The sequence below is a fragment of the Capra hircus genome, chromosome 20 (genome assembly GCF_001704415.2).
Source record: "Capra hircus breed San Clemente chromosome 20, ASM170441v1, whole genome shotgun sequence".
NCBI lineage: Eukaryota > Metazoa > Chordata > Mammalia > Artiodactyla > Bovidae > Capra > Capra hircus.
Genome location: NC_030827.1, coordinates 15308124 through 15331988, shown reverse-complemented (window position 1 = coordinate 15331988; position 23865 = coordinate 15308124). Strand labels below are relative to the sequence as shown.

Sequence of the window (23865 nt, the reverse complement as noted above, 5' to 3'; positions counted from 1 at the left end):
AAGTTGCGATGAAAATTAGTACACAAATCATTATGTGAACATACTTTTTATTTCTCTTGGTTAATACTAGGGGTTGCTTTGGATTTATGGTGAGTGTAGGTATAGCTATTTTAAGAAACTGATGCACTGTTGTCATAAGTGGCCGGATTTCATTCTTGTTTATGGCTGAGTGACACTAGTGTGTGTGTGTACACCACATCTTCTTTCTTTATCTGTTGATGGACACTTTTATTGTTTCTGTATTTTAACTGTTTTAAGTAATGCTGCTGTAAACTTTGGAATGCATGTATCTTTTTGAAGTATTATTTTTGTTTTCTTCATTTAAATGCCCAAAAGTGGAATTGCTGGATCCTATGGGAGCACTCTCTTCTTCTTCTTCTTTTTTTTTTAAGGGATCTGCATGCTGTTTTCAGTGGTGCCTGAACCAGTTTACATTGCCACCAGCAGTGCATGAGGGTTTCCTTTCTTCTAATCCTTATCAACACGTACTATTTCTCATCTTTGTGATCTTAGTCATGCTGACAATTGTGAGGTGATATCTCATTATGGTTTTGATCTGCATTTCCCTAATGACTAGGGATGTTGAACGTTTTTCACGTGCCCGCTGTCTGTCTGTATGTCTTTGGAAAAATGCCTGCTTAGGTCCTCTGCTCATTTTTTAAATTGGATTGTTTGTTCTTTCTGATATTTAGTTGTATGAGTTCTTAATCTATTTTATATATTAACCCGTTATGAGTTATATCATTTGCAGATATCTTCTCTCATTCATTTGGCTGCCTTTCCATTTTGTTGATGGATTCCTTCACTGTGCAAAAACTTTTACAGTTCGATTAGATCCAGTTTGTTTGTTTTCACATTTGTATTCCATGCCTGAGGAGACAAATCCAAAGAAAATATTGCTGAGGGCAGTGTCAAAGACCATACTGCCTATATTTTCTTCTACAAGTTTTATGGTTTCAGGAATTTATATTTTGGTCTTTAATACATTTTGAACTTATTTTCTTATATGGTGTGAAAAAAAGTTCTAACTTCTTTCTTTTACATGTAGCTGTCCAATCTCCCAACACTGTTTATTGAAGAAACTGTCTTTTTCCTATTGTACACTCTTGCTTCTTTTGTTGTAGATTAATTGGCCATATGGATATGCATTCGTGTCTATTACATCGCTCTTTGTGTCTCTTTCTGTACCAGTACAATACTTTGGTAACTGTAACTTTGTAGTGTGATCTAAAGTCAGGAAGCATGATACTTTCACCTTTGTTTTTTTTCTCAGATTGCTTTGACTGTTTGGGTTCTTTTGGGGTCTTTGGCTATTTGGGGTCCATACAGATTTTAGAATCACTTGTTCTAGCTTTGTGAAAAATGTAGTAGGTGTTTTGGTAGAGATTTCATTAAATCTGTATAATTCTTTGGGTAGTATGGGCATTTTAACCATAGTAACTCTTCTACTTGTGAACACAGAATATCATTCCATTTATTTATATCATCTTTAATTTCTTTCTTTAGTGTCATATAGTTGTTAAACTACAAGTCATTCACCTCCTTGGTTAAATTTATTTCTAGGTCTTTGATTCTTTTTGATGTGATTGTTAATGAAATTTAACATTTTGATTGCTCTTTCTGATCATTTATTATTTATTAGTCTCTAGAAATGCAACAGATTTCTATATATTTTTCTTACATCTTGCTGCTTTATTGAATTCATTTATCAGTGCTAGTAGTTTTTTGGTAAAGTGTATAGGGTTTTCTATATAGTGTCATATCATTTGAAAATAGTGACAATTTTACTTCTTTCCTTGCAATTTGGATTCCTTTTCTTTTCCTAGTCTTATTGCTATTGCTAGGACTTCCAGTACTGTGTTGAGTTTATATCCTTGTTTCTTCTAAAAAAAAAATTATTGAAATATAGTTGATTTACATTGAAGTGCCTGTCTTGTTTCTAATCTCAGAGGAAAATCTTTGAACTTTTCACTGTTGAGTAGAATGCTAGCTGTATTTGTCATAAGTGATGTTTAATATGTTGAAGTGCTCTGTTGCTCAGTAGTGTCCAACTCTTTGCAACCCCATGGACTGTAGCCCACCAAACTCTTCTGTCCATGGAATTTTCCAGGGAAGAATACTGGAGTGGGTTGCCATTTCCTTCTCCAGGGAATCTTCCGACCCAGGGATCTAACCTGCGTCTCTTCAGCCTCCTGCTTTGGCAGGCAGATTCTACCACTGAGCCACCCGGGAAGCCCCAGTATGTTGATGTATGTTCCCTCTATATCAACTTTGTCGAGGTTTTTTTTTTATTTTTATCATGAATGGATGTTGGATTTTGTCAAGTATTTTTTCTGCATCTATTGAGGTGATCTTGTAATTTTTATTCTTTGTTTTGTTAATGAGATGTATTACACTGGTTTGTGGATGTTGAATCATCTTTGTGTTGTTGTTCAGTTGCATACTCGTGTCTGACTCTTTGTGACTCCATGGACTGCAGCACGCCAGGCCTCCTTGTCCCTCACCATCTCCCAAAGTTTGCCCGAATTCATGTCTATTGCATCAGTGATGCCTTCCAGCCATCTCATCTTCTGACACCCTCTTCTCCTTGTGTCCTTGATCTTTCCCAGCATCAGGGACTTTTCCGGTGAGTTGGCTGTTAATATCAAGTGACCAAAATACTGGTGCTTCAGCTTCAGCATGAATCCTTCCAATGAGTATTCAGGGTTGATTTTCCTTAAGATTGACTGGTTTGATCTCCTTGTTGTCCAGGGGACTTTCAGGAGTCTTCTTTAGCACCACAGTTCAAAGGCATTAATTCTCTGGCATTATACCTTTTTTTTTTTTTTTTCATTCTACCTTTTTTATGGCCCAGTACTTACAACTGGGAAGACCTTAGCCTTGATTTTATGGACCTTTGTCGGCAGAGTAATGTCTCTGCTTATCAACACACTGTCTAGGTTTGTCTTTACTTTCCTGCCAAGAAACAATTGTCTTCTGATTTCATGGCTGCAGTCATCATCCACGGTGGTTTTAGAGCCCAAGAAGAAAAAATCCATCACTACTTCCACTTTTTCCCCTTCTATTTGCCATGCAGTAATGGGACTGGATGCCATGATCTTAGCTTTTTAAATATTTAGTCTTAAGCCAGCTCTTTCACTCTCCTCCTTCACCCTTATCCAGACACTCTTTAGTTCCTCTTTACCTTCTGCCATTAGAGTGGTATCATCTGCATATCTGAGGTTGTTGATATTTCTCCCACCTATCTTGATTCTAGCTTGTAACTCATCCAGCCTGGCATTTCTCATGATGTGCTCAACATATAGATTAAACAAACAGGGTGACAGCAGACAGCCCTGTCATAGTCCTTTCTCAATCTTGAACCAATCAGTTATTCCATACAGGGTTCTAACTGTTGCTTTTTGACCCACCTACAGGTTTCTTAGGAGACAGGTAAGATGGTCTGGTATTCCCATTTCTTTAAGAGCTTTCCGCAGTTTGTTATGATCCACACAGTCAAAGGCTTTAGCGTAGTTGATGAAACAGAGGTAGACATTTTTCTGAAATTCCCTTGCTTTCTCTATGATCCATCAGATGTTGGAAATTTGATCTCTAGTTCCTCTTCCTTTTCTAAACCCAGCTTGGACATCTGGAAGTTCTTGGTTCGCATAATGCTGAAGCCTAGCAGACAAGATTTTAAGTATGATCTTACTAGCATGGAAGATGAGTGTAGTTGTCTGATGGTTAGCACATTCTTTAGTATTACCCTTCTTGGGAATTGGGGTGAGGACTGACCTTTTCCAGTCCTGTGGCCGCTGCTGAGTCTTCCAGATTTGCTGACAATATTGAATGCAACACCTTAATGGCATCATCATTTTGGGTTTTGAATAGGTCTACTGGAATGCCATTGTACCCACTAGCTTTATTAATAGCAGTTCTTCCTAAGGCCCACTTAACTTTGATCTCCAGAATGTGTGGATCTGGGTGGCTGACCACACCATCGTTGTGACTGGGTTCATTATACATTATCACATACAACTTTTTTGTACAGTTCTTCCATGTATTCTGTACATCTCCTCTTGATCTCTTCGGGGCCTACTATATCTCCACTGTTTCTGTTTGCCAGGGTCCAACCCCGGTGGATCCAGGGTAATTCGAAGGGGAGATGAAATTGGTGTCCTAGGAAAAAACTTATTTAATTACAGATATAAAGAGAGATTAGAAAAGAATAGTGCAGTAGGAAAATTAGTGGAGAAAAAGAGGCTGAATAACTTGGTTTACGTGGAATACCAATAAAATTCCAAGACAAGGAATTTGCACCACCTACGTAGGCCACAGGCGTCTTTCCGTTCTCCCGAAGGAGAGGAGGTACTGAGGCCTCCCCAGTCCAGTCTTAGAAGCCCGGGCAAAATTAGCAAGCTTGGTGAGTGCCCACGCTCCGGATGGGAATTCAGCCAGAAGGGGAAAGAATGAACGACACGGGGGAATCAGTCTTTCCAGAAACTGATCCGATTTCTTTATTTTTCAGGTTTGCTTATATACTTTTTGTTATACATAGGGATGAATACAGAGTCACGCGGGGGTCAGCAGACCTGACCCTTGTCAAAATCATGTGCTTCATATAAATGTATACAAAGGTCTGATGGGTTTTACATCATCATCTGGCCATGAGGCCTGCTGACATTTTATGGCCCTTTCTGATTAACAGTCAGTCAACCAGAAAACTTATTTTTTCCAGGGGTGATTTTTTTCTTAAACCAAGTGCCACCCTCCAAATAAAGTTGCATTCCTATAGGGTGAGGGTGTAGTGGGTTATAATCAAGAAAGGAATTTACTTAGCCTAAGGTTTAACATGATTAATCTCAAAGGTTAATACTTATTTTCCCTATATGCTAGTTATATTCATTATAAGGGCAGGGAATATGGAGATTTAGCAGCAAATATTGGCTCAATAAATGAAAAACCCTTCACCAATATAATTTATAATCAACCCATTATACTAATAATTTTGTAGCTTCTCAAAAGAGTCTGTATTTAGAAAGTTTTAAAGCATCTCGTGCCTCTCACGGTTGGGAGGCTGTAAACAATCACATGTGGCCTGACGAACCTGCTCAGGCAGGCTAGAGAACCTTCAGAGGAGTTTTAAGTTGAAACATTCTTGTCACGCCCAGGAATTTTTATTAACTGGAGCTGCAAGTTAACTCCTTCTCTGAGAGAAATGGTGATGGGGGAGAGCCCCCCGTAAAGTCAGAGGTGTAGGTGAGAGCATAAAAGTAAAGTAGGCAGACTCTGGTTTTGGGGGTAGATGCTCGAGAACAGGGGGTTTCCTGAAGCTCGATCCTGCCTTTGTGTATGCCGAAGCCTCCTTCCTCATGACCTTTGCCATGGGCGGAGTTCCTCACGCTGGCTTCCGACATCTGTTCTCTTAGTACCCATTTTGGGCAAAACGTTTCCTTGATATCTCCAGTTTTCCTGAAGAGATCTCTAGTCTTTCCCCTTCTGTTGTTTTCTTCTAGTTTTATGCACTCTTCATTGAAAAAGTCCTTCTTGTCTCTCCGTGCTGCTCTTTGGAATTCTGCATTTAATTGGTTATACCTTTCCCTTTCTCCCTTGCTTTTCACTTCTCTCTTCAGCTATTTGTAAAGCCGCCTCAGATAACCACTTTGCCTTCTTGCTTTTCTTTTTCTTTGTGAAGGTTTTGTTCGCTGCCTCCTGTACAATATTACAGACCTCCATCCGTAGTTCTTCAGACACATGTTAACTAGATCTAACCCCTTGAATCTGTTCGTTACCTCCTCTGCGTATTCATAGGGGATTTTATGTAAGTCATACCTGTCTGGCCTAGTGGTTTTCTTTGCTTTCTTTAGTTTAAGCCTGGATTTTGCTATGAGAAGCTGATGATCTGAGCCACAGTCAGCTCCAGGTCTTGTTTTTGCTGACTGTATACAGCTTCTCCATCTTTGGCTACAAAGAACGTCTTCAGTTTGATTTTGGTATTGGCCATTTCCTGATGTCCATATGTAAAGTTGTCGCTTGTCTTGTTGAAAAAGGTTATTTGCTATGACTAGTGCATTCACTTGGCAGAACTCAGCCTTTGTCTGACTTCATTTTGTTCTCCAAGGCCAAACTTGCCTGTTTCTCCAGGTATCTCTTGACTTCCTACTTTTGCATTCCAACCCCCAATGATGAACAGAACATCTTTTCTTGGTGTTAGTTCTAGGAGGTCTTCTAGGTCGTCATAGAACTAATCAACCTCAGCTTCTTTGGCATCAGTGGTAGGGGCATAGACTTGAATTACTGTGATGTTTTGAATGCCTTGCCTTGGAAATGAACTGAGGTCATTCTGTCATTTTTGAGGTTATGCCCAAGTACTGCATTTCAGACTCCTTTGTTGGTTATGAGGGCTACTCCATTTCTTCTGTGGGATTCTTGCCCACAGTAGTATATATAATGGTCATCTGAATTAAATTTTGCCCATTCTTGTTCATTTTAGCTCACTGATTCCTAAGATGTTGATGCCTGATCACGTTCAATTTACCTTGATTCATGAACCTAACATTCGAGGTTCCTATACATTACTCTTCTTTGCCGCATCAGATTTTACTTTCATCACCAGACACAGTCACTACTGAGTGTCGTCATGGATGAACCGTCTCTGTATCCCTGGAATAAATTCCACTTGATCATGGTGTACCATTTTATATCTTGTTGAATTTGGTTTGCTGATATTTCCTTAATCATTTTTGCATCTGTGTTTGTCAGAGATGTTCAGGAATTTTTTTTTTATTGATGTCTTTGGTTTTGATATCAGGGTAATTCTGGCCTCATAGAGTGAATTTGGAAGGGTTCCCTCCTGTTCAGTATTTTGGAATAGTTGGAGAAGGATAAGTATTAAGTCTTCCTTAACTTTTTGGTAGAATTCCCCTGTGAAGCTATTATGTCCTGGACTTTGGGTTTGGGGGAGTTTCTTGACTACTCATTCAATTTTAATATTTGTAATTCATCTGTTATATCTTATATTTCAATCTTAGTTGATTGTACATTTCTAAAAATTTATCCATTCTACATTGTCCAGTTTGTTAGAATATACTTGTTCATAGTATTATCTTATGATTGTATTTTTCTGATACTGGTTGTAATTTCCCCTTTTTAATCTTTAGTTTTGTGTACTTAGGCCCTCTCTCGTTTTTTTTTCCCTGCTGAGTATGGCTAAACGTTTGTCAATTTTATATTTAAAAACCAGCCCTTAGTTTAATTGATCTTTTCTTTTTTGGCCTCTATTTTCTTTATTTTCACTCTAACATGTATTATTTTATAATGAGTTTGTCCACTTCCTTTTTAAGTTCTGTCTGAGTGGCTTGCCTTGGAAATGAACTGAGATCATTCTGTCATTTTTGAGGTTGTGCCCAAGTACTGCAATTCAGGTATTTTGAAGTTCTGCTATTAGGTATGTATGTATTTACATTTGTTATAGCTTCCTGATGAACTGATTCCTTTCTAATTATGAAAAGTTTGTTTTTTATCCTTGATAATTTCATTGTCCTGAAATCTACTTTGATACTAGTATATTAACTCTAGCTTTCCTTTGATTTACTTTTTCATGATAAAAATTTTTATCCTTAAAATTTCAAACCTATGTGTGCATTTGTGTTAAAATGAATTTCTTGTACATGATGTATTGTTTGGTTTTTGTCTTCCCTGGTGGCTCAGTTGGTAAAATTTTGTCTGCAATGCGGGAGACCTGGGTTCATTTCCTCGGTCAGGAAAATCCTCTCAAGAAGGAAATGGCAACCCACTTCAGTATTCTTGCCTAGAGGATCCCATAAACAGAGGAGCCTGGTTCGCTACAGTCCATGGGGTCACAAAGAGTTGGACACGACTGAGTGACTAATGCTTGGTTTTTGTCATCCAGTCTAATATCCTTTGATTTGTAATTGGAGTATTTAGACCATTAGATTTAATGTCAGTATTAATATGTCTGAGGTTAAATGTAATATGTTATTTATTCTTTGTCTCATGTTCTATCTTCTGTTATACTTTTACTGAATTTTTAGCTTAATTAAGTTATTTACAGGATTTCTTTATGTCTTCTGTTGACTTTTTGTGTGAAGTATGAAAGTCGCTCAGTCATATCTGACTCTTTGCGACCCCATGGCCTGTCCATGGAATTCTCCAGGCCAGAATACTGGAGTGGGTAGCCTTTCCCTTCTCCAGGGGATCTTCCCAACCCAGGAATCGAACCAGGGTCTCCTGCATTGCAGGCAGATTCTTTACCAACTGAGCTACTATTTAGGGTACTTTTATTCCTTAGTGGTTGATCTTTTGGTTTATAACATATATCCTTAGTTTATCACCATCTTCCTTTAAATTGTATGTATAGAGTGAGAGCCTTAATATGCTTTCATCCCTCATGTCCTAGTCTTTGTATTGTTTTCGTACATTTTATTTTTGCATTTAAAACTCCACAGGATATTTTTAATGATATGCTTTAAAAAGTAAGTTTTCTTTACAGAAAACTAAAAAAAATAAAATAAAATTTACATTTGCCAACATATTTGCCATTTGAGGATCACCACTCAATTGTGTCGATCCAGATTTTGTTTGATGAAATTTTTCTTGTACTTCAAGAACATGTTGTTTATCACAAGTTGGTGATAAATTTCTTTTTGGATTTGTTCCTGTGAAAACAGGACTCCTTTGGGCTTCTCTGGTGACTCAAATGGTAAAGAGTCTGCCTGCGATGCAGGAGACCCAGATTTGATCCCTGGGTCAGGAAGATCCCCTGGAGAAGGAAATGGAAACCCACTCTAGTATTCTTGCCTGGAGAATCCCATGGACAGAGGACACTGGTGGGTTATAGTCCATGGGGTTGCAAAGAGTCGGACACGACTGAGCAACTAACATAACACTTCACTTCACTTGCCCTATGAAAACGTCTTCATTCAACCTTCATTTAAAACATGTTACATACAGTAAAATTACTCTTTGGGATACAGTTGCCAAGATTTTGACAATAGGGTTGAATATGCATAACTTCAGTTAAGATACAGAGCAATTGCATTATTCCCTAAATTCTCTCATGCTCCCCCATCATGTTGTTCATTCAGGCCCTCAGTCATGTCCAACTCTTTGCGACCTCATGGACTAAAACATGCTAGGCTTCCCTGTCCTTCACCATCTACTGGAGTTTGTTCAAACTCACGTCCATCGATTTGGTGATGCCACCCAACCGTCTCATCCTCTGTCGTCCCCTTGTCCTCCTGCCTTCAATCTTTCCCAGCATCAGGGGTTTTCTAATGAGTCAGCTCTTCACATAAGATGGCCAAAGTATTGGAGCTTCAGCATCAGTTCTTCCAATGAATATTCAGGATTTATTTCCTTTAGGATGCTGGTTTGATCTCCTTGCAGTCCAAAGGACTCTCAAGAGTCTTCTCCAGCACCACAGTTCAAAACCATCAATTCTTCAGCACTCAGCCTTCTTAATGGTCCAACTCTCACATCCATACATGCCTACTGGAAAATACATAGTTTTTACTATGTGGGCCTTTGTTGGCAAAGTAACATCTCTGCTTTTCAATATGCTGTCTAGGTTGGTCATAGCTTTTCTTCTAAGGAGCAAGCGTCTTTTAATTTCATGGCTGTGGTCACCATCTGCAGTGATTTTGGAGCCCAAGAAAATAAAGTCTGTCACTGTTTCCATTGTTTTCCCATCTATTTGCCGTGAAGTGATGGGACTAGATGCCATGATCTTCATTTTTTGAATGTTGAGTTTTAAGCCAGCTTTTTCACTCTCCTCTTTCACTTTCATCAAGAGGCTCTTCAGTTCCTCTTCACTTTCTGGCATAAGGGTGGTATCATCTGCATATCTGAGGTAATTGATATTTCTCCCGGCAAACTTAATTCCAGCTTGTGCTTCTTCCAGCCTGGCATTTTGCATGATGTACTCTTCATATAAATTAAATAAGCAGGGTGACAATATACAGCACTGATGTACTCCTTTCCCAATTTGAAACCAGTTCATTGTTCTGTGTCCAGTTCTAACTGTTGCTTCTTGACCTCTTTACAGGTTTCTCAGGAAGCAAGTAAGGTGGTCTGGTATTCCCTTCTCTTGAAGAATTTTCCACAGTTTGTTGTGATCCACACAGTCAAAGGCTTTGGTGTAGTCAATGAAGCAGAAGTAGATGTTTTTGTGGAACTCTCTTGCATTTTCTGTGATCCAACGGATGTTGGGTATTTGACCTCTGGTTCCTCTGCCTTTTCTAAATTGAGCTTGAACATCTGAAAATTCTCATTTCACTTGCTGTTGAAGCCTGGCTTAGAGAATTTTGAGCATTACTTTGCCAGTGTGTGATATGAGTACAATTGTGCAGTAGTTTGAACATTCTTTGGCATTGCCTTTCTTTGGGACTGGGATGAAAACTGACCTTTTCCAGTCCTGTGGCCACTGCTGAGTTTTCCAATTGGTTGGCATATTGAGTGCAACATTTTCACAGCATCATCTTTTAGAATTTGAAATAGGGCAGCTGGTATTCCATCACCTCCACCAACTTTGTTCATAGTGGTGCTTCCTAAGGCCCATTTGACTTCTCACTCCAGGATGTCTGGCTCTAGGTGAGTGATCACACCATCGTGGTTATCTGGGTCATTAAGATCTTTTCTGTATAGTTCTGTGTATTCTTGCCATCTTTTCTTAATAACTTCTGCTTCTGTTAAGTCCATACTGCTTCTGTCCTTTATTGTGCACATCTTTGCATGAAATGTTAGTCCCTTAGTATCTCTAATTTTCTTGAAGAGATCTCTAGTTTTTCACATTCTATTGTTTTTGTCTATTTCCTTGCATTGATTATTTAGGAAGGCTTTTTTTTAAATTTAAATTTATTTATTTTAATTGGAGGTTAATTACTTTAAAATGTTGTATTGGTTTTGCCATACATCAACATGAATCTGCCACGGGTGTACATGTGTTCCCAATCCTGAACCCCCCTCCCACCTCCCTCCCCATACCATCCCTCTCGGTCATCCCAGTGCACCAGCCCCAAGCATTCTGTATCCTGCAACAAATCTAGACTGGTGATTCATTTCTTATATGATATTATACATGTTTCAATGCCATTCTCCCAAATCATCCCATCCTCTCCCTCTCCCACAGAGTCCAAAAGACTGTTCGATACTTCTGTGTCTCTTTTGCTGTCTCGCATACAGGGTTATCGTTACCATCTTTGTAAATTCCATATATATGCATTAGTATACTGTATTGGTGTTTTTCTTTCTGGCTTACTTCACTCTGTATAATAGGCTCCAGTTTCATCCATCTCATTAAAACTGATTCAAATGTATTCTTTTTAATGGCTGAGTAATACTCCATTGTGTATATGTACCACAGCTTTCTTATCCATTCATCTGCTGACGGACATCTAGGTTGTTTCCATGTCCTGGCTATTATAAACAGTGCTGCGATGAACATTGGGGTACACGTGTATCTTTCAATTCTGGTTTTCTCGGTCTGTATGCCCAGCAGTGGGATTGCTGGGTCATAAGGCAGTTCTATTTCCAGTTTTTTAAGGAATCTCCACACTGTTCTCCATAGTGGCTGAACTAGTTTGCATTCCCACCAACAGTGTAAGAGGGTTCCCTTTTCTCCACATCCTGTCCAACATTTATTGCTTGCAGACTTTTGGATCGCAGCCATTCTGACTGGTGTGAAGTGGTACCTCATTGTGGTTTTGATTTGCATTTCTCTGATAATGAATGATGTTGAGCATCTTTTGATGTGTTTGTTAGCCATCTGTATGTCTTCTTTGGAGAAATGTCTATTGAGTTCTTTGGCCCATTTTTTGATTGGGTCGTTTATTTTTCTGGAATTGAGCTGCAAGAGTTGCTTGTATATTTTTGAGATTAGTTGTTTGTCAGTTGCTTCATTTGCTATTATTTTCTCCCATTCCGAAAGCTGTCTTTTCACCCTGCTTATAGTTTCCTTTGTTGTGCAGAAGCTTTTAATTTTACTTAGATCCCATTTGTTTATTTTTGCTTTTATTTCCAGTATTCTGGGAGGTGCGTCATAGAGGATTCTGCTGTGATTTATGTCTGAGAGTGTTTTGCCTATGTTCTCCTCTAGGAGTTTTATAGTTTCTGGTCTTATGTTTAGATCTTTAATCCATTTTGAGCTTATTTTTGCGTATGGTGTTAGAAAGTGTTCTAGTTTCATTCTTTTACAAGTGGTTGACCAGTTTTCCCAGCACCACTTGTTAAAGAGATTGTCTTTAATTCATTGTATATTTTTGCCTCCTTTGTCAAAGATAAGGTGTCCATCGGTGCGTGGATTTATCTCGGCTTTCTATTTTGTTCCATTGATCTATATTTCTGTCTTTGTGCCAGTACCGTCCTGTCTTGATGACTGTGGCTTTGTAATAGAGCCTGAAGTCAGGCAGGTTGATTCCTCCAGTTCCATTCTTCTTTCTCAAGATTGCTTTGGTTATTCGAGGTTTTTTATATTTCCATACAAACTGTGAAATTATTTGTTCTAGCTCTGTGAAAAATACCACTGGTAGCTTGATAGTGATTGTGTTGAATCTGTAGATTGCTTTGGTTAGTATATTCATTTTCACTATATTGATTCTTCTGATCCATGAACATGGTATATTTCTCCATCTATTAGTGTCCTCTTTGATTTCTTTGACCAGTGTTTTATAGTTTTGTGTATATAGGTCTTTAGTTTCTTTAGGTAGATATATTCCTAAGTATTTTATTCTTTTTGTTGCAATGGTGAATGGAATTGTTTCCTTAATTTCTTTTTCTATTTTCTCATTATTAGTGTATAGGAAGGCTTTCTTATCTCTCCTTGCTTTCTTTGGAACTCCACTTTCAGAAGGATATATCTTTCCTTTTTTTCCTTTGCCTTTTGCTTCTTTTTTTCTCAGCTATTTGTAAGGCCTCCTCAGACAACCATTTTGCCTTTTTGCATTTCTTTTTCTGGCAGATGGTTTTGTTCACCGCCTCTTGTACAGTGTTCGGAACTTCTGTGTGTTCTTCGGGCACTCTATCAGATCTAATCCCTTGAATCTATTTGTCACTTCCGCTGTATAATCATAAGCAGTTTGATTTAGGTCATTCACGATTGTGGTTTCCCCCTTCATATTCGGTCTTTTCATCCCCACCCCAAACCTGACAATTGCTGATCTCTTCTCTATCCCCATAGTTTTATTATGCTGGTTCACCTTGAAGAGGGAGAACAACTTCAATAAGCCTGTAACTTCTCTACCTTCCCCTGGATTCTCATTTGGCCTTCACCTCCTGGGTCAGATAAGTGTATTACCATATTTGTCTCTGTGATGAAGGATTCTAGTTTCTCTATTATATACCCAGACTATCAAGATCAGAGACAAACTGATGTGTGTTTCAATTCATCCTTACCAGTACCATCTTTTCCTTACTCTTCCCTAATTTACATCCACTTTGCTTGCCTGACAGCCTCAGTCTTAGCAGGCACTGTGTCCCTGGGTCATAGGAGTTTGCCCATCTCTCTGCTCCTGTCCCTTTCAGTTACAGTTCTAGGTCCAGCATTGCATTCCTGCCACTGTCTCAGGTGTAGAGGATTTTGTTTTTATTCAGTGCTCCAAATCGTAATGAATATTGTCCTTTCCCTAGTAATTTAAGTCTTTTGTTTGGTTGGAGAGACAAGGAGAAAAGACTGGATAGAGCTTTATCCCTGACACACAAATAGTGGCTGCTATTCCTTTCCACCCAGGCCTGCACCATGTTGGATTTTTAATTGAATGCCAAAGACTATAAATTTCATTTTGTAGAGTATTATATTTTGTTTTATTCTTTTAAAGGATTTTATGTTTCCTTCTGCCTAATAGTTGTTTCTAGATAAGTTTGATAATTTAGAAACTTATTTTTAGGTTCTTTAGGGTGGGTTTAGAGTAGTCCTTATTCTAAGGCTTATTTTGCCCCACTTTTAGGGAATGACCCTTTGGGTCACTACTGAATGCCTCATTATTGAAGAAGTCCTTTTCCATCAGACTGGTTGGAACATAATGATTCCTGGCCCTGTGTGAGCTCTTGAAAGTGTTTGGCTTATAGCCTCTGTAATTGTTCTTTCCCCTGTAGGTGTTCTTAGCACAGTCTCCTGGAGTTTTACTCTAAGCATGACCAGATTAGAATTTGATCAAAGACTCAAGGGGAAACCATATACAAGATTCTGAGGCTTTTTTCTTCTTATTTCTCTTGGATACTGTGCCCTACAAATTTTAGTTTGCCTTTACCTCTTAAAAATCTGATTCCTGTTTCCTCAACTCAGAAAGCTGACTAGACTCTGTTGGGGTTCCTTCAATTGTCTTCAGAATAAAAGTCTGTATGACTGTAAGCTCTGTTAATTTATTTCTCTCAGAAGTCACTATTTCGTTGCCTGTTGTCCCACTGACTGAAAATAGTTGTTTGTTAAATTTTGTTCAGTTTTCTAGTTGTTTGTTGCAGGAAGCTAATTCTAAACTCCCATTCCTTTATGGCCCTAAGTGGAATTCCAAAAATCATTGTTTTCTTCTTTCTCCTATTTGTAGGATGTTTATTTTCTCCTGATGCTTACTTTTGTCACTGAATTTCAGCAATTTTATTAAGAGCCGTAGTTTCCCTTGTGTTTACACTGTTTAAGAATCCTTGAGCTGCTTTGCTCTATAGGCCTTTGGAAAATTTGGCTGTGGTTTATCCTACTGTCCTGTCTTTTCTCCGCTTACACGTGTTGCTGTTGTTTTTCAGTTGCTAAGTTGAGCCTAACTCTTTGCAGCTCCGTGGATCACAGCATGCCTGTTCCTTTCTTCTCCACTCAGATTCATGTCCATTGAGTCAGTGATGCTGTCTAACCATCTCATCCTCTAGCACCCTCTTCTCCTTTTGTCCTCAGTCTTTCCAAGCATCAGAGTCTTTTCCAGTGTTTCAGCTTTTTACATCAGGTGGCCAAAGTATTGAAGCTTCAGCTTCAGCATCAGTCCTTCAAATGAATAGTCAGGATTGACTTCCTTTAGGACTGACGGGTTTGATCTTGCAGTCCAGGGGACTCTCAAGAGTCTTTTCTAGCACCATAATTTGAAAGCATAAGTTTTTTCACACTCAGCCTTTTTGGTCCAACTCTCACATCCATACATGACTACCAGAAAAATCATAGCTTTGACTATATTATTTTTGTCAGCAAAGTGATGTCTCTGCGCTTTTTTTTTTTTAATGTCTCTGTGTTTTAATACACTGTTTAGGTTTGTCATAGCTTTCCTCCCAAGGAGCAAGTTTGGTTCATTTTTTCCCCCGTTTGTTATTTCTTTTGCCAGGCCCAGGGCCCCTGACCTCTAGACAAAGTCCATGGGAGGCTGTGGTGGGGGGAGCGGGGCAGAGGGGGAAGGGAAGTGCAGGTTGGCATCCTTACTCTCATCTCAAACCACAGGCCAGCAGAGGTGTTTCAGGATTCACAGTTCAGTTCATCATGACGCTGACAAGTTTCTACTTTTATAATTGCTTGAGAAAAAAAACTCTCCAAAGTGCTGAAGTGTGCCTGGGTCCACCCCCACATTCCTGGCCCCTCGCCACAGATGCTTACTTGCCAGGCACACAGCCAGCATGGGCACCCCAGGCCCCTGCCCCCACCAGGACAGGGCTGCTCCACCACAGGACCTTGGAAGGCAGGACAGTGGTAGGGGCGGGACAGGGCTCCACCCTGACCTCATAGCCGACCCCCGGCCTGTCTCCTCTTATGAACAGTGGGCTGGCAGCACCTAGGGCTGTCTCAAGGATCTCCAGGCTTGGCTGGGAGGCAGGGTGTGCCAGGGGTCCTGTCATCCACCCTATCATCATGGTCAGGTCAGGAAGGGAGAGGAGCAAGTATGTTTTAATTTCATAGCTGCAGCCACAGTCCACAGTTGAATTTAGAGCCCATGAAAATAAAATCTGTCTCTGCTTCCATTTTTCCCCTTTCTATTTGCCATGAAGTGATGGGACCAGATGCCATGCTCTTAGTCTTTTTTAATGTGAATTTCAAACCAGCTTTTTCAGTCTCTTATTTCACCTTCATCAAGAGGCTCTTTAGTTCCTCTCTGCTTTCTGCCATTAGAGTGATGTCATCTGCATATTTGAGGTTTGATATTTCTCCCAGCAATCCCTCCACTCTTCCCCAGGAGCATATTGGACACCTTCTGACCTGGGGAGCTCATCTTGTAGTGTCATATCTTTCTGCCTTTTTATACTGTTCATGGGGTGCTCGAGGCAAGAATACTGGAGTGGGTGGACCATGTTTTGTCAGAACTCTTTGCTATGACCCTTTAGCCTTGGGTGGCCCTGCACAGCATGGCTCATTGAGTTACTCAAGTCCCTTTGCCATGACAAGGCTGTGATCCATGAAGGGGCATTTACATTTATGTTACACTATTTGATGTTTCCCATAAGTCACTTCAATTTTGCTCATTTTTTTCCTCTTTTTTTCTTCCTATGCTAGATTTTTTTTTCATCATTTTTACTTCTGTATGTTCATGTTCACTGATTTTTCTTCTACAGTATCAATTTGCTAATAAGTGAAAGTTTTAATTTCAGAAGTTTTTTCTCTAGGTAAACCATTCATTTAGTATTAAGGTAATTTATCTTCTTGTTATACTCATGAAAATATGTCATAGCTGATTTAAAGTCTGTCTATTTATTCAATCTTCTCCACTTTGGGGGAGATTCTTTTTTCTTTATTTTTTAATTGAAGGATAAATGCTTTAGAGAATTGTGTTGGTTTCTGACAAACATCAGCATGAGTTTTCTACCAAACTTCAACATGATGGAACGTGGGGGATATTTCCATTGAACAATTTTTCTCCTGGTTGTAGGTCACTTTTTTTTGGGTACATAATCTAGTAATTTCTCTTGTAGGTACAACATTTTGATTTAACATTACTGAGTGTCTGGATATTATTCTTCCTGTAAAGAATGTTTTAGCAGACATATGAGTTATTTATGATTGAATTTCATTCTTTGGAGGCCAACTTTATTAGGGTTGCTTTTTAGTAACCTTTACTCTTGGGCTAATTTAGCCCCACTTTTAAGACAGAACTCTGCTGGAACCTCTCCTCAGTCAGTTCAGTTCAGTTCTGTCACTCAGTCGTGTCCGACCCCATGAATTGCAGCACGCCAGACCTCCCTGTCCATCACCAACTCCTGGGTTCACTCAAACTCACATCCGTCGAGTCGGCGATGGCATCCAGCCATCTCATCCTCTGTCTCCTAAATACTCCATATATTCCTTGAGATCCTTCTACTCTGGCTGCTTGGGACTTGAACATCTTCCCAGCTTTACTGTGAGCCCTAGTTGAATAGTTATGCTTCACTGGAAGATGTCTTTTCCAGGGTAAATTTTCTTTATCTGATTGTCTGATATCTCACCCTTCATACCTCCATAATGGTATTCAACCAAAAATTTAGAGGAATTACTATACAGATTTCTGGAACTTTTTTCTAATTACAGGTCTCTCCTTGCTGGTACAACAGTCCTGTAAATTCTAGCTGTTTAGCCTTTATAGCCTCTGTTCTTAGTCTTAAATCAGCAAGGCTGCCATACACTAATTGAGTTCCTCCTCCCTACACCAAGGTTCTGAAAATTCCCTGAGGCAGATATCCAGGGTTATTTTTAGGCTAACCTCATTTATTTGACTTCTCTGAGAGATCACAGCCCTGTGCTTTTTTTTTTTCTTCTTTGGTCTAATGTCTTAAAACAATAGTATATTTTGCCTAGTTTTATCAGTTGTAATGGTGAGGGCATGTCTAATCCCACTTACTTTAGTATTGTCAGGACCAGAAGTAATCAATGTATTTTATTTACATCAATTTTAAATACAATTTTAATTATGTAAGTATAACTTATTTTCCCATTAAAACAATTTTCCATAAAAGTTAGTTTCCTTTTAATAACTTTCCTAATCTTGAAGTTCTTTCTTTCTTCAAACCATGTGATGTCAATTTGGTACATAGCCTGTAAGGTACCTTTTCTATTTATGTACATATATTTCCATAGAAAAGTTATAATATTTTTTTAGGTGATATATTCTTATAATATCATAATTCTGAGTATATTTACTTCTTTTTCACTTGCTTTAGAAAGTGTATTAGAGATGTACTTATTATTAAATCTATTTCACAGTATGTTGAGGTAGTTAACATATTAAATAATGTGATATTTTCATATGATAATATTTTCAGCCAGAATAGAGATTGGTCCTCAGTAGATCATCTCCTGGACTTGTTGCAAATGCTTTCCGTTTTTTTCCAGGCCTTTCCAGCCATACTTTTAGCAATGTTGCCTTGTTTCTCTCTGTCCCAAGTACTGCTCTTGCCTAGAGACAGACAGGCTTCAAATCCACCCCAAATAGTTCCCCAGGGCCCTTTTCGCTTCCGTTGTCACAACTTTGGCATAGGCCGTTCTTTGTGTTGTTCCCATCTGCTATGTACTTGCCCTGTTCTTGTCAATCAACCCTTTCTGTCATCTCATAGAATGAAATTCTGTAGACCCGGAAGGGATCTGAGCCAATTATCCAGCGGAGTTTAAGGGGAAAAGAAACAGAGACTCAGAGAAGTAAAGCAACTGTCCTAAGGTCACAGAAGTACTAAAGAACCAACTGGGAAGTCATAGTGTCTCAACTATAGATCACATTTACTTCTGCAAATCTACTTCAAAAGGCCAAAATTGTCCCTGAAATTTTCGCCGTACTTACACAGCTGAAACTTAGGGCCTTTATAGCTCCCTGCACAATTATTCTTCTCCCCCAATCCTCTAAAGCTTTTTTCTTCTCTTTTTCCTTTTGCTGTGCCACACTAGGATCTTAGTTCCCCAAACAGGGATCAAACCCAGGCCCTCAGCAGTGAAAGCATGGAGTCCTAACCATTAGTGAAAGTGTGGCGTTCCCCTTTTAAACTTTTCTTGAGCATCTTGATGGTGAATATAGTAACTCCTTTAATCTGTTATTAGAATCAGAGATTGAAGGCTGGGGAAAGTTGTCATGAATAGTTTTTCTCACACACAGAATGAAATAGGGTGCCAAATTTGTCCATTCAGTGACTTTGTGCTCATGTTTTAATTTGATGGTCTCAATGAAGTAGAGGGATTTTTTTGTTTGTTTTTTGTCAGTTTAAATGTGGCTATTCCATGAAAAAAAAAAAAAAACTTTATAGATTTGTCTTGGCAATGGGAGGGAATAAGGAGAGAAGGGCAGTGTGTATTTCCTTCCTACCTAAAAGTGAATTTATATTTTTGTGTTTTACTTAAATATGAATTTTGTGAAATAAAATCTGAACTAGTCATGACTAATATCATGCATTTTGATATAACAGAATACAAATGATTCAGCTGATGATGAAAATATTTGTCATGTGTGGCACATGAATATAGAAGCCCTTCCAGAATGGATACATTGCCTGATACAAAAAGTAAGTTCCTTAGTTTCTGAGTAAATTTAGGAATATGCTACTTTCAGAATGTTATTGTCCTCATTTTGGAGCTATTTTTCTTGAATGCATTGTTTTAGGAAACATGAATGTGTATGTAACTCTTGATTACACTTACTGCTTTCATTATTACTGGAGTGCTCTGAGTACTTCTATAACTCAGACTTTGCACTTGAAAATTCCCCTTCTTTGAATTCTCTTTCCACCACTACCGACTTGTTCCATCATTTTCTTAGGTCTTTATTCTTAATTGAGGCATCACCTGGCCAATCTATCAGCTGCCTCTCCCAGCTATTATCACTAAACACTTCCTTTCTCTCTTCTCTACTATATATATCTATCTATGTTTTACACACACATTTTACAAGATATGTAGAACTTGTAAATATGCTTAAGTTTGTATAACATATATAAATTATTATGCACATCCAAACACATATGCACATATATATACATCCACATACACATACACAAATGACTTAATGATCATGTTAATTACCTGGATGCTCTACTAGGATATAAACTCCATGAAGTCAAAAGTTTTTGTTTTGTTCGTTATGTATTATATCCCCCAGTACCTAGAATAGTCCTATGAAGTGAATGAAATATCCTGTGGGTATCACTCATGTATGCACACACATGTAAAATAAACTTGAAAATTAATGACTCTAACTGGCACAATCAGAATGAAAAAACCACACTTTTAAGAATCCTTAATGAAATAGTATAAGAGCAGGAACTGTTCATTGTGGCCTCATTATTTCTCCCAGCAAAACAGCTAAGTATTAGAAAAGTATAGAAAATCATATCAAATATGATTTGGGAAAAATATAGTTGCTTTTCTCCACTGACTAGCTTACTTTTTTGGTTAAAAAATACCATTAGCTAGATATCTCTTGCATTCATTCTCACATTGTAGTGATTTCCTGGGAGAATGCCAGGGTACTGCTTATAAGTGTCCTGAACTTTGCAAAATGTATTAGCACATTTCAGATATTCCACTATTTCTGTTAAAAGATATTTTTAAGCTAGTTCACTATTTATTTGTAATCTGAATAGAGAAAATGAACTATCTGATACATGCAACCAATATCTTTCAGTTGTATATAAAAAGGCAGGAAGAGCTTTATTCTGCTGTTTGGGTAAAGTTCCCTCCCACAGTGCTTGGTATGCAAGAAGTGTATCAAAACAGACACTTTTCTGTGAGATTTTACTTGCAAATTAAGCTCTGTAGACTGATTTGCTTCCTGGTTCCATAGTGTATTTTTCTTTTCATTAGTTCACACTGTATCCATATTCAGTCTATTGTCTAAAAGACTCTTTAGAATCTTGGGAGTATTGTCTAGATGGGTGTGATGTGCACCATGTTATCATTCTAGACCTTTGGAGCTTCTTATCTCTGTTTATTGGAAGGTTTGTTTCCATTTACTGTTCTGTCTACTAATCAGAAAACAGAAAGCTGGCCTTTTCTGTGGCATAAAAAACTTTCATGTGGTCGGCTTAAAAAAAAACAAAAACAAAAACTCACATTCTCTTTGGTTACTTTACAATGAAAGCATTGTTTTTATTTTCCTTTATTACCTGTAGGCCCAGTGGACAGTTGGAAAACTGAATTGCCCTTTCTGTGGGGCCCGTTTAGGGGGCTTTAATTTTGTCAGCACTCCAAAATGTTCCTGTGGCCAGCTTGCAGCTGTACATCTCTCCAAGAGCCGTACCGATTATCAGCCAACACCGTCAGGCCGACTAATGAGACCATCGCTGAAATACTTGTCACATCCTAGAGTTCAGTCAGGCTGTGACAAGGAAACTCTGCTGACAGGTGGCGCCTCCAGAAACAGAAATCACAGGTTTTTAAACATGGGCCCAAATAATAATGGTCCTGGAAGATTAACTGAAGCACTCTGCCTGGAGGTACGGTCAACATATTTCAAGATGAAGAACGAAAAACTGCTCTTCAAAGCATCAGATCCAAAATACCAGCTTTTTGTTCCGCAGCTTGTGACCACCAGATGCACTCCGAGAGCTTTTCATAGAAAATCACATAGTTTGGATCTGAGCATCAGTGAGAAACTGACTTTATTACCCACTTTATATGAAATCCATAGTAAGACTACTGTATATCCTGGGCTCAATGAGACACAGCCTGTTGACCTTCCGAGCTTGCCTTTAGAATCGAATAAAAATAACTGTTCCTTTCAGATTTCATCCAGTTTTGATCCTAATATGCTGCTGCAAAGATTTTCAGTGGCTCCCCATGAGACCCAGACACAAAGAGGAGGAGAATTTCAGTGTGGTCTAGAAGCTTCTGCCGTGTATTCTGGCCATGCTAGTCCTAACAGCCTGACTTTCCTGATGGACCTGCCTGCAGCTGGCAGGAGCACACTGGAGGCTGAGGACCAGGAAGAGCACCTCTCTCCTCTAAACTTCCTGCACTCGGGCAGTTTTTCACTGGGTACCATTAATCAGAGGCTCAGTAAGAGAGAGAAGAGCAAACTGAAGAATCTGAGACGGAAGCAACGAAGGCATGAGAGGTGGCTGCAGAAGCAGGTAATTTTTAATAGAGTTTCCTAAAAATCCTATATTATAAATGTCAGATGTTGGGGAGAGGAGCTAACTTTGAATACCTTTATTATAAAAACTTAGGTCTGAGTGATTTCTGAAATGAGATTTCACCAAGTGAACTTAATAATCACATAGCTCTGTTATAACTGGCAGGTATAATCATGTCTCTGTGCTTACACATGTTTAGAAAATGCCCTTTTTTGAGGTTTTCCCCAATTTTACAAATACTTCATAGGAACATTCCTCTCATGATATTGAGGCTAGGTTGTTATACACATTTGAAATATATTCAAGTTAGGATTGTTTTGCAGTGTTGATTTTTCAGGTTAAATTGAAACAAAGTCTCCCTGAGTAAATGCAGTATAGTAAGAAATTCATTCATTTTCATTACATTTAGTTTAAATGGATATTTTCAAGGAGCCTGGTTTAATTATGTGCCCAGATTAGCCAGATATGGTTAACTGTGCTAAACTGTGAAAATTATCTAAAGGATAATTGACCATGTAATTTTATAGGAGAGGGTGCTTCTCTGTGGTTTGAACTCCTGTACCCATAATGATACATTCAGGGGTGGGGTGTGTGAAGGAAACCAGTGTTAAGTCCTTCAATTAAAGCCAGTGGATGAGGTGCTCATGAAAATTTGGAAGTTTGAGAACTGGCTTATTTCTATATAAACTGTTTTTGCAAATTGGCTTTATTATTTACTTGATCATAATAGATTACAGTCCTTATTAATTAGCATATTAAATATTAACAGTGTTCTCAGAGCTAAAATATCGAAACCTACAACTTTATGTAAATAGTTCATTCTTAGTTAAGCAAACTCATTAGTGTTTATTACCTTAGTCATGGGCCAAATAAAATTACTGCATTAAGTGCTTCAATCAGCTTAAATGTTTTCATCTTTTGGTTAGATTGTTTATTATATTTTTGATTGGTTTCTGACAAAAGCAGTTTAGTTTGGTTTCTTTGCAAGTAATGGTGTAATATGGTATCAAAGCATATATTGTAGGATATAAAAAGTGAATATATTTCAGCACCATTATAATATACTTTATAGTTTAATTTATCAGAGCTGTAAAGTTCAAAAATTTATTGAAAATTTGACTGAAACCTAGATAAATTAGAGATATCTCATTAGCTATGTTAACAGAAATAATACCTTAAAAACAGTGTGGAGAGCTATAAAATAATTCTCTTAACAAACAGAAACTTCTTAACAAACAGAAAATTCCCAGACAAGTATGGGAATTATCCTTGTTCTGTGTTGTAAATACATACAAATAGCATCTTTACAGTTTTCAAGATGTAGTTAATTCTTAGGCTAGGTTCGTCTAAAAACCTTGGTTATGTTTTTAATCATTTTCTAGTGTAGGAACACACTTTTTTCACACAGTTTAAAGCAAAGAACAAAATTAATGGTCTTTTTGTTTTTTTAATGAAGTTGCTTTTATTCATTCACACACATGATTTAACCAATCTGCTTAGATAATTGATTGAAATGAATGAGTCTTAGTCAGACCTGTGACAAGTCAGTACAGGGATGGTATAGTGGGATCCCATTTGGTTGCTTGCACGGGAGCTGCAGGCAAACAGATGCCCCATGTGTCCTTAGCAAAGAAAATCTGAAAGCGTGTAGCTGCATAGAAGTGACACAAACTCACAATGTGAGTACACACTGTAGTTTGAGTAAGGAAGAACACATCTTAGTAGTCAGTTTTACTAATTCAAGGAAAAGGATAAATCCTAGAAAGAGTTAATATTCAGGATAAATTAATGGCTCAACTACTCATTTAATGTTTAATGACGATTAGCTGATTATGTAAACATTCATCAAATATCTGTTTTGTGTATCATGCCTTAGGGTAA

At 38.3% G+C, this 23865-nt stretch overlaps 1 protein-coding gene across 2 annotated transcripts in view; it reads left to right on the top strand.

The window, feature by feature from the left end:
* Window positions 1-23865, top strand: part of RNF180 (ring finger protein 180) — a 281289-nt gene that overhangs the window by 45008 nt on the left and 212416 nt on the right. For both annotated transcript variants that reach the window (XM_018065778.1, XM_018065777.1), the window contains exons 3-4: window positions 19321-19416; window positions 21022-21981. In XM_018065778.1, coding sequence (XP_017921267.1) covers window positions 19321-19416; window positions 21022-21981 — 1056 coding nt within the window. The remainder of the gene's footprint in view (window positions 1-19320; window positions 19417-21021; window positions 21982-23865) is intronic.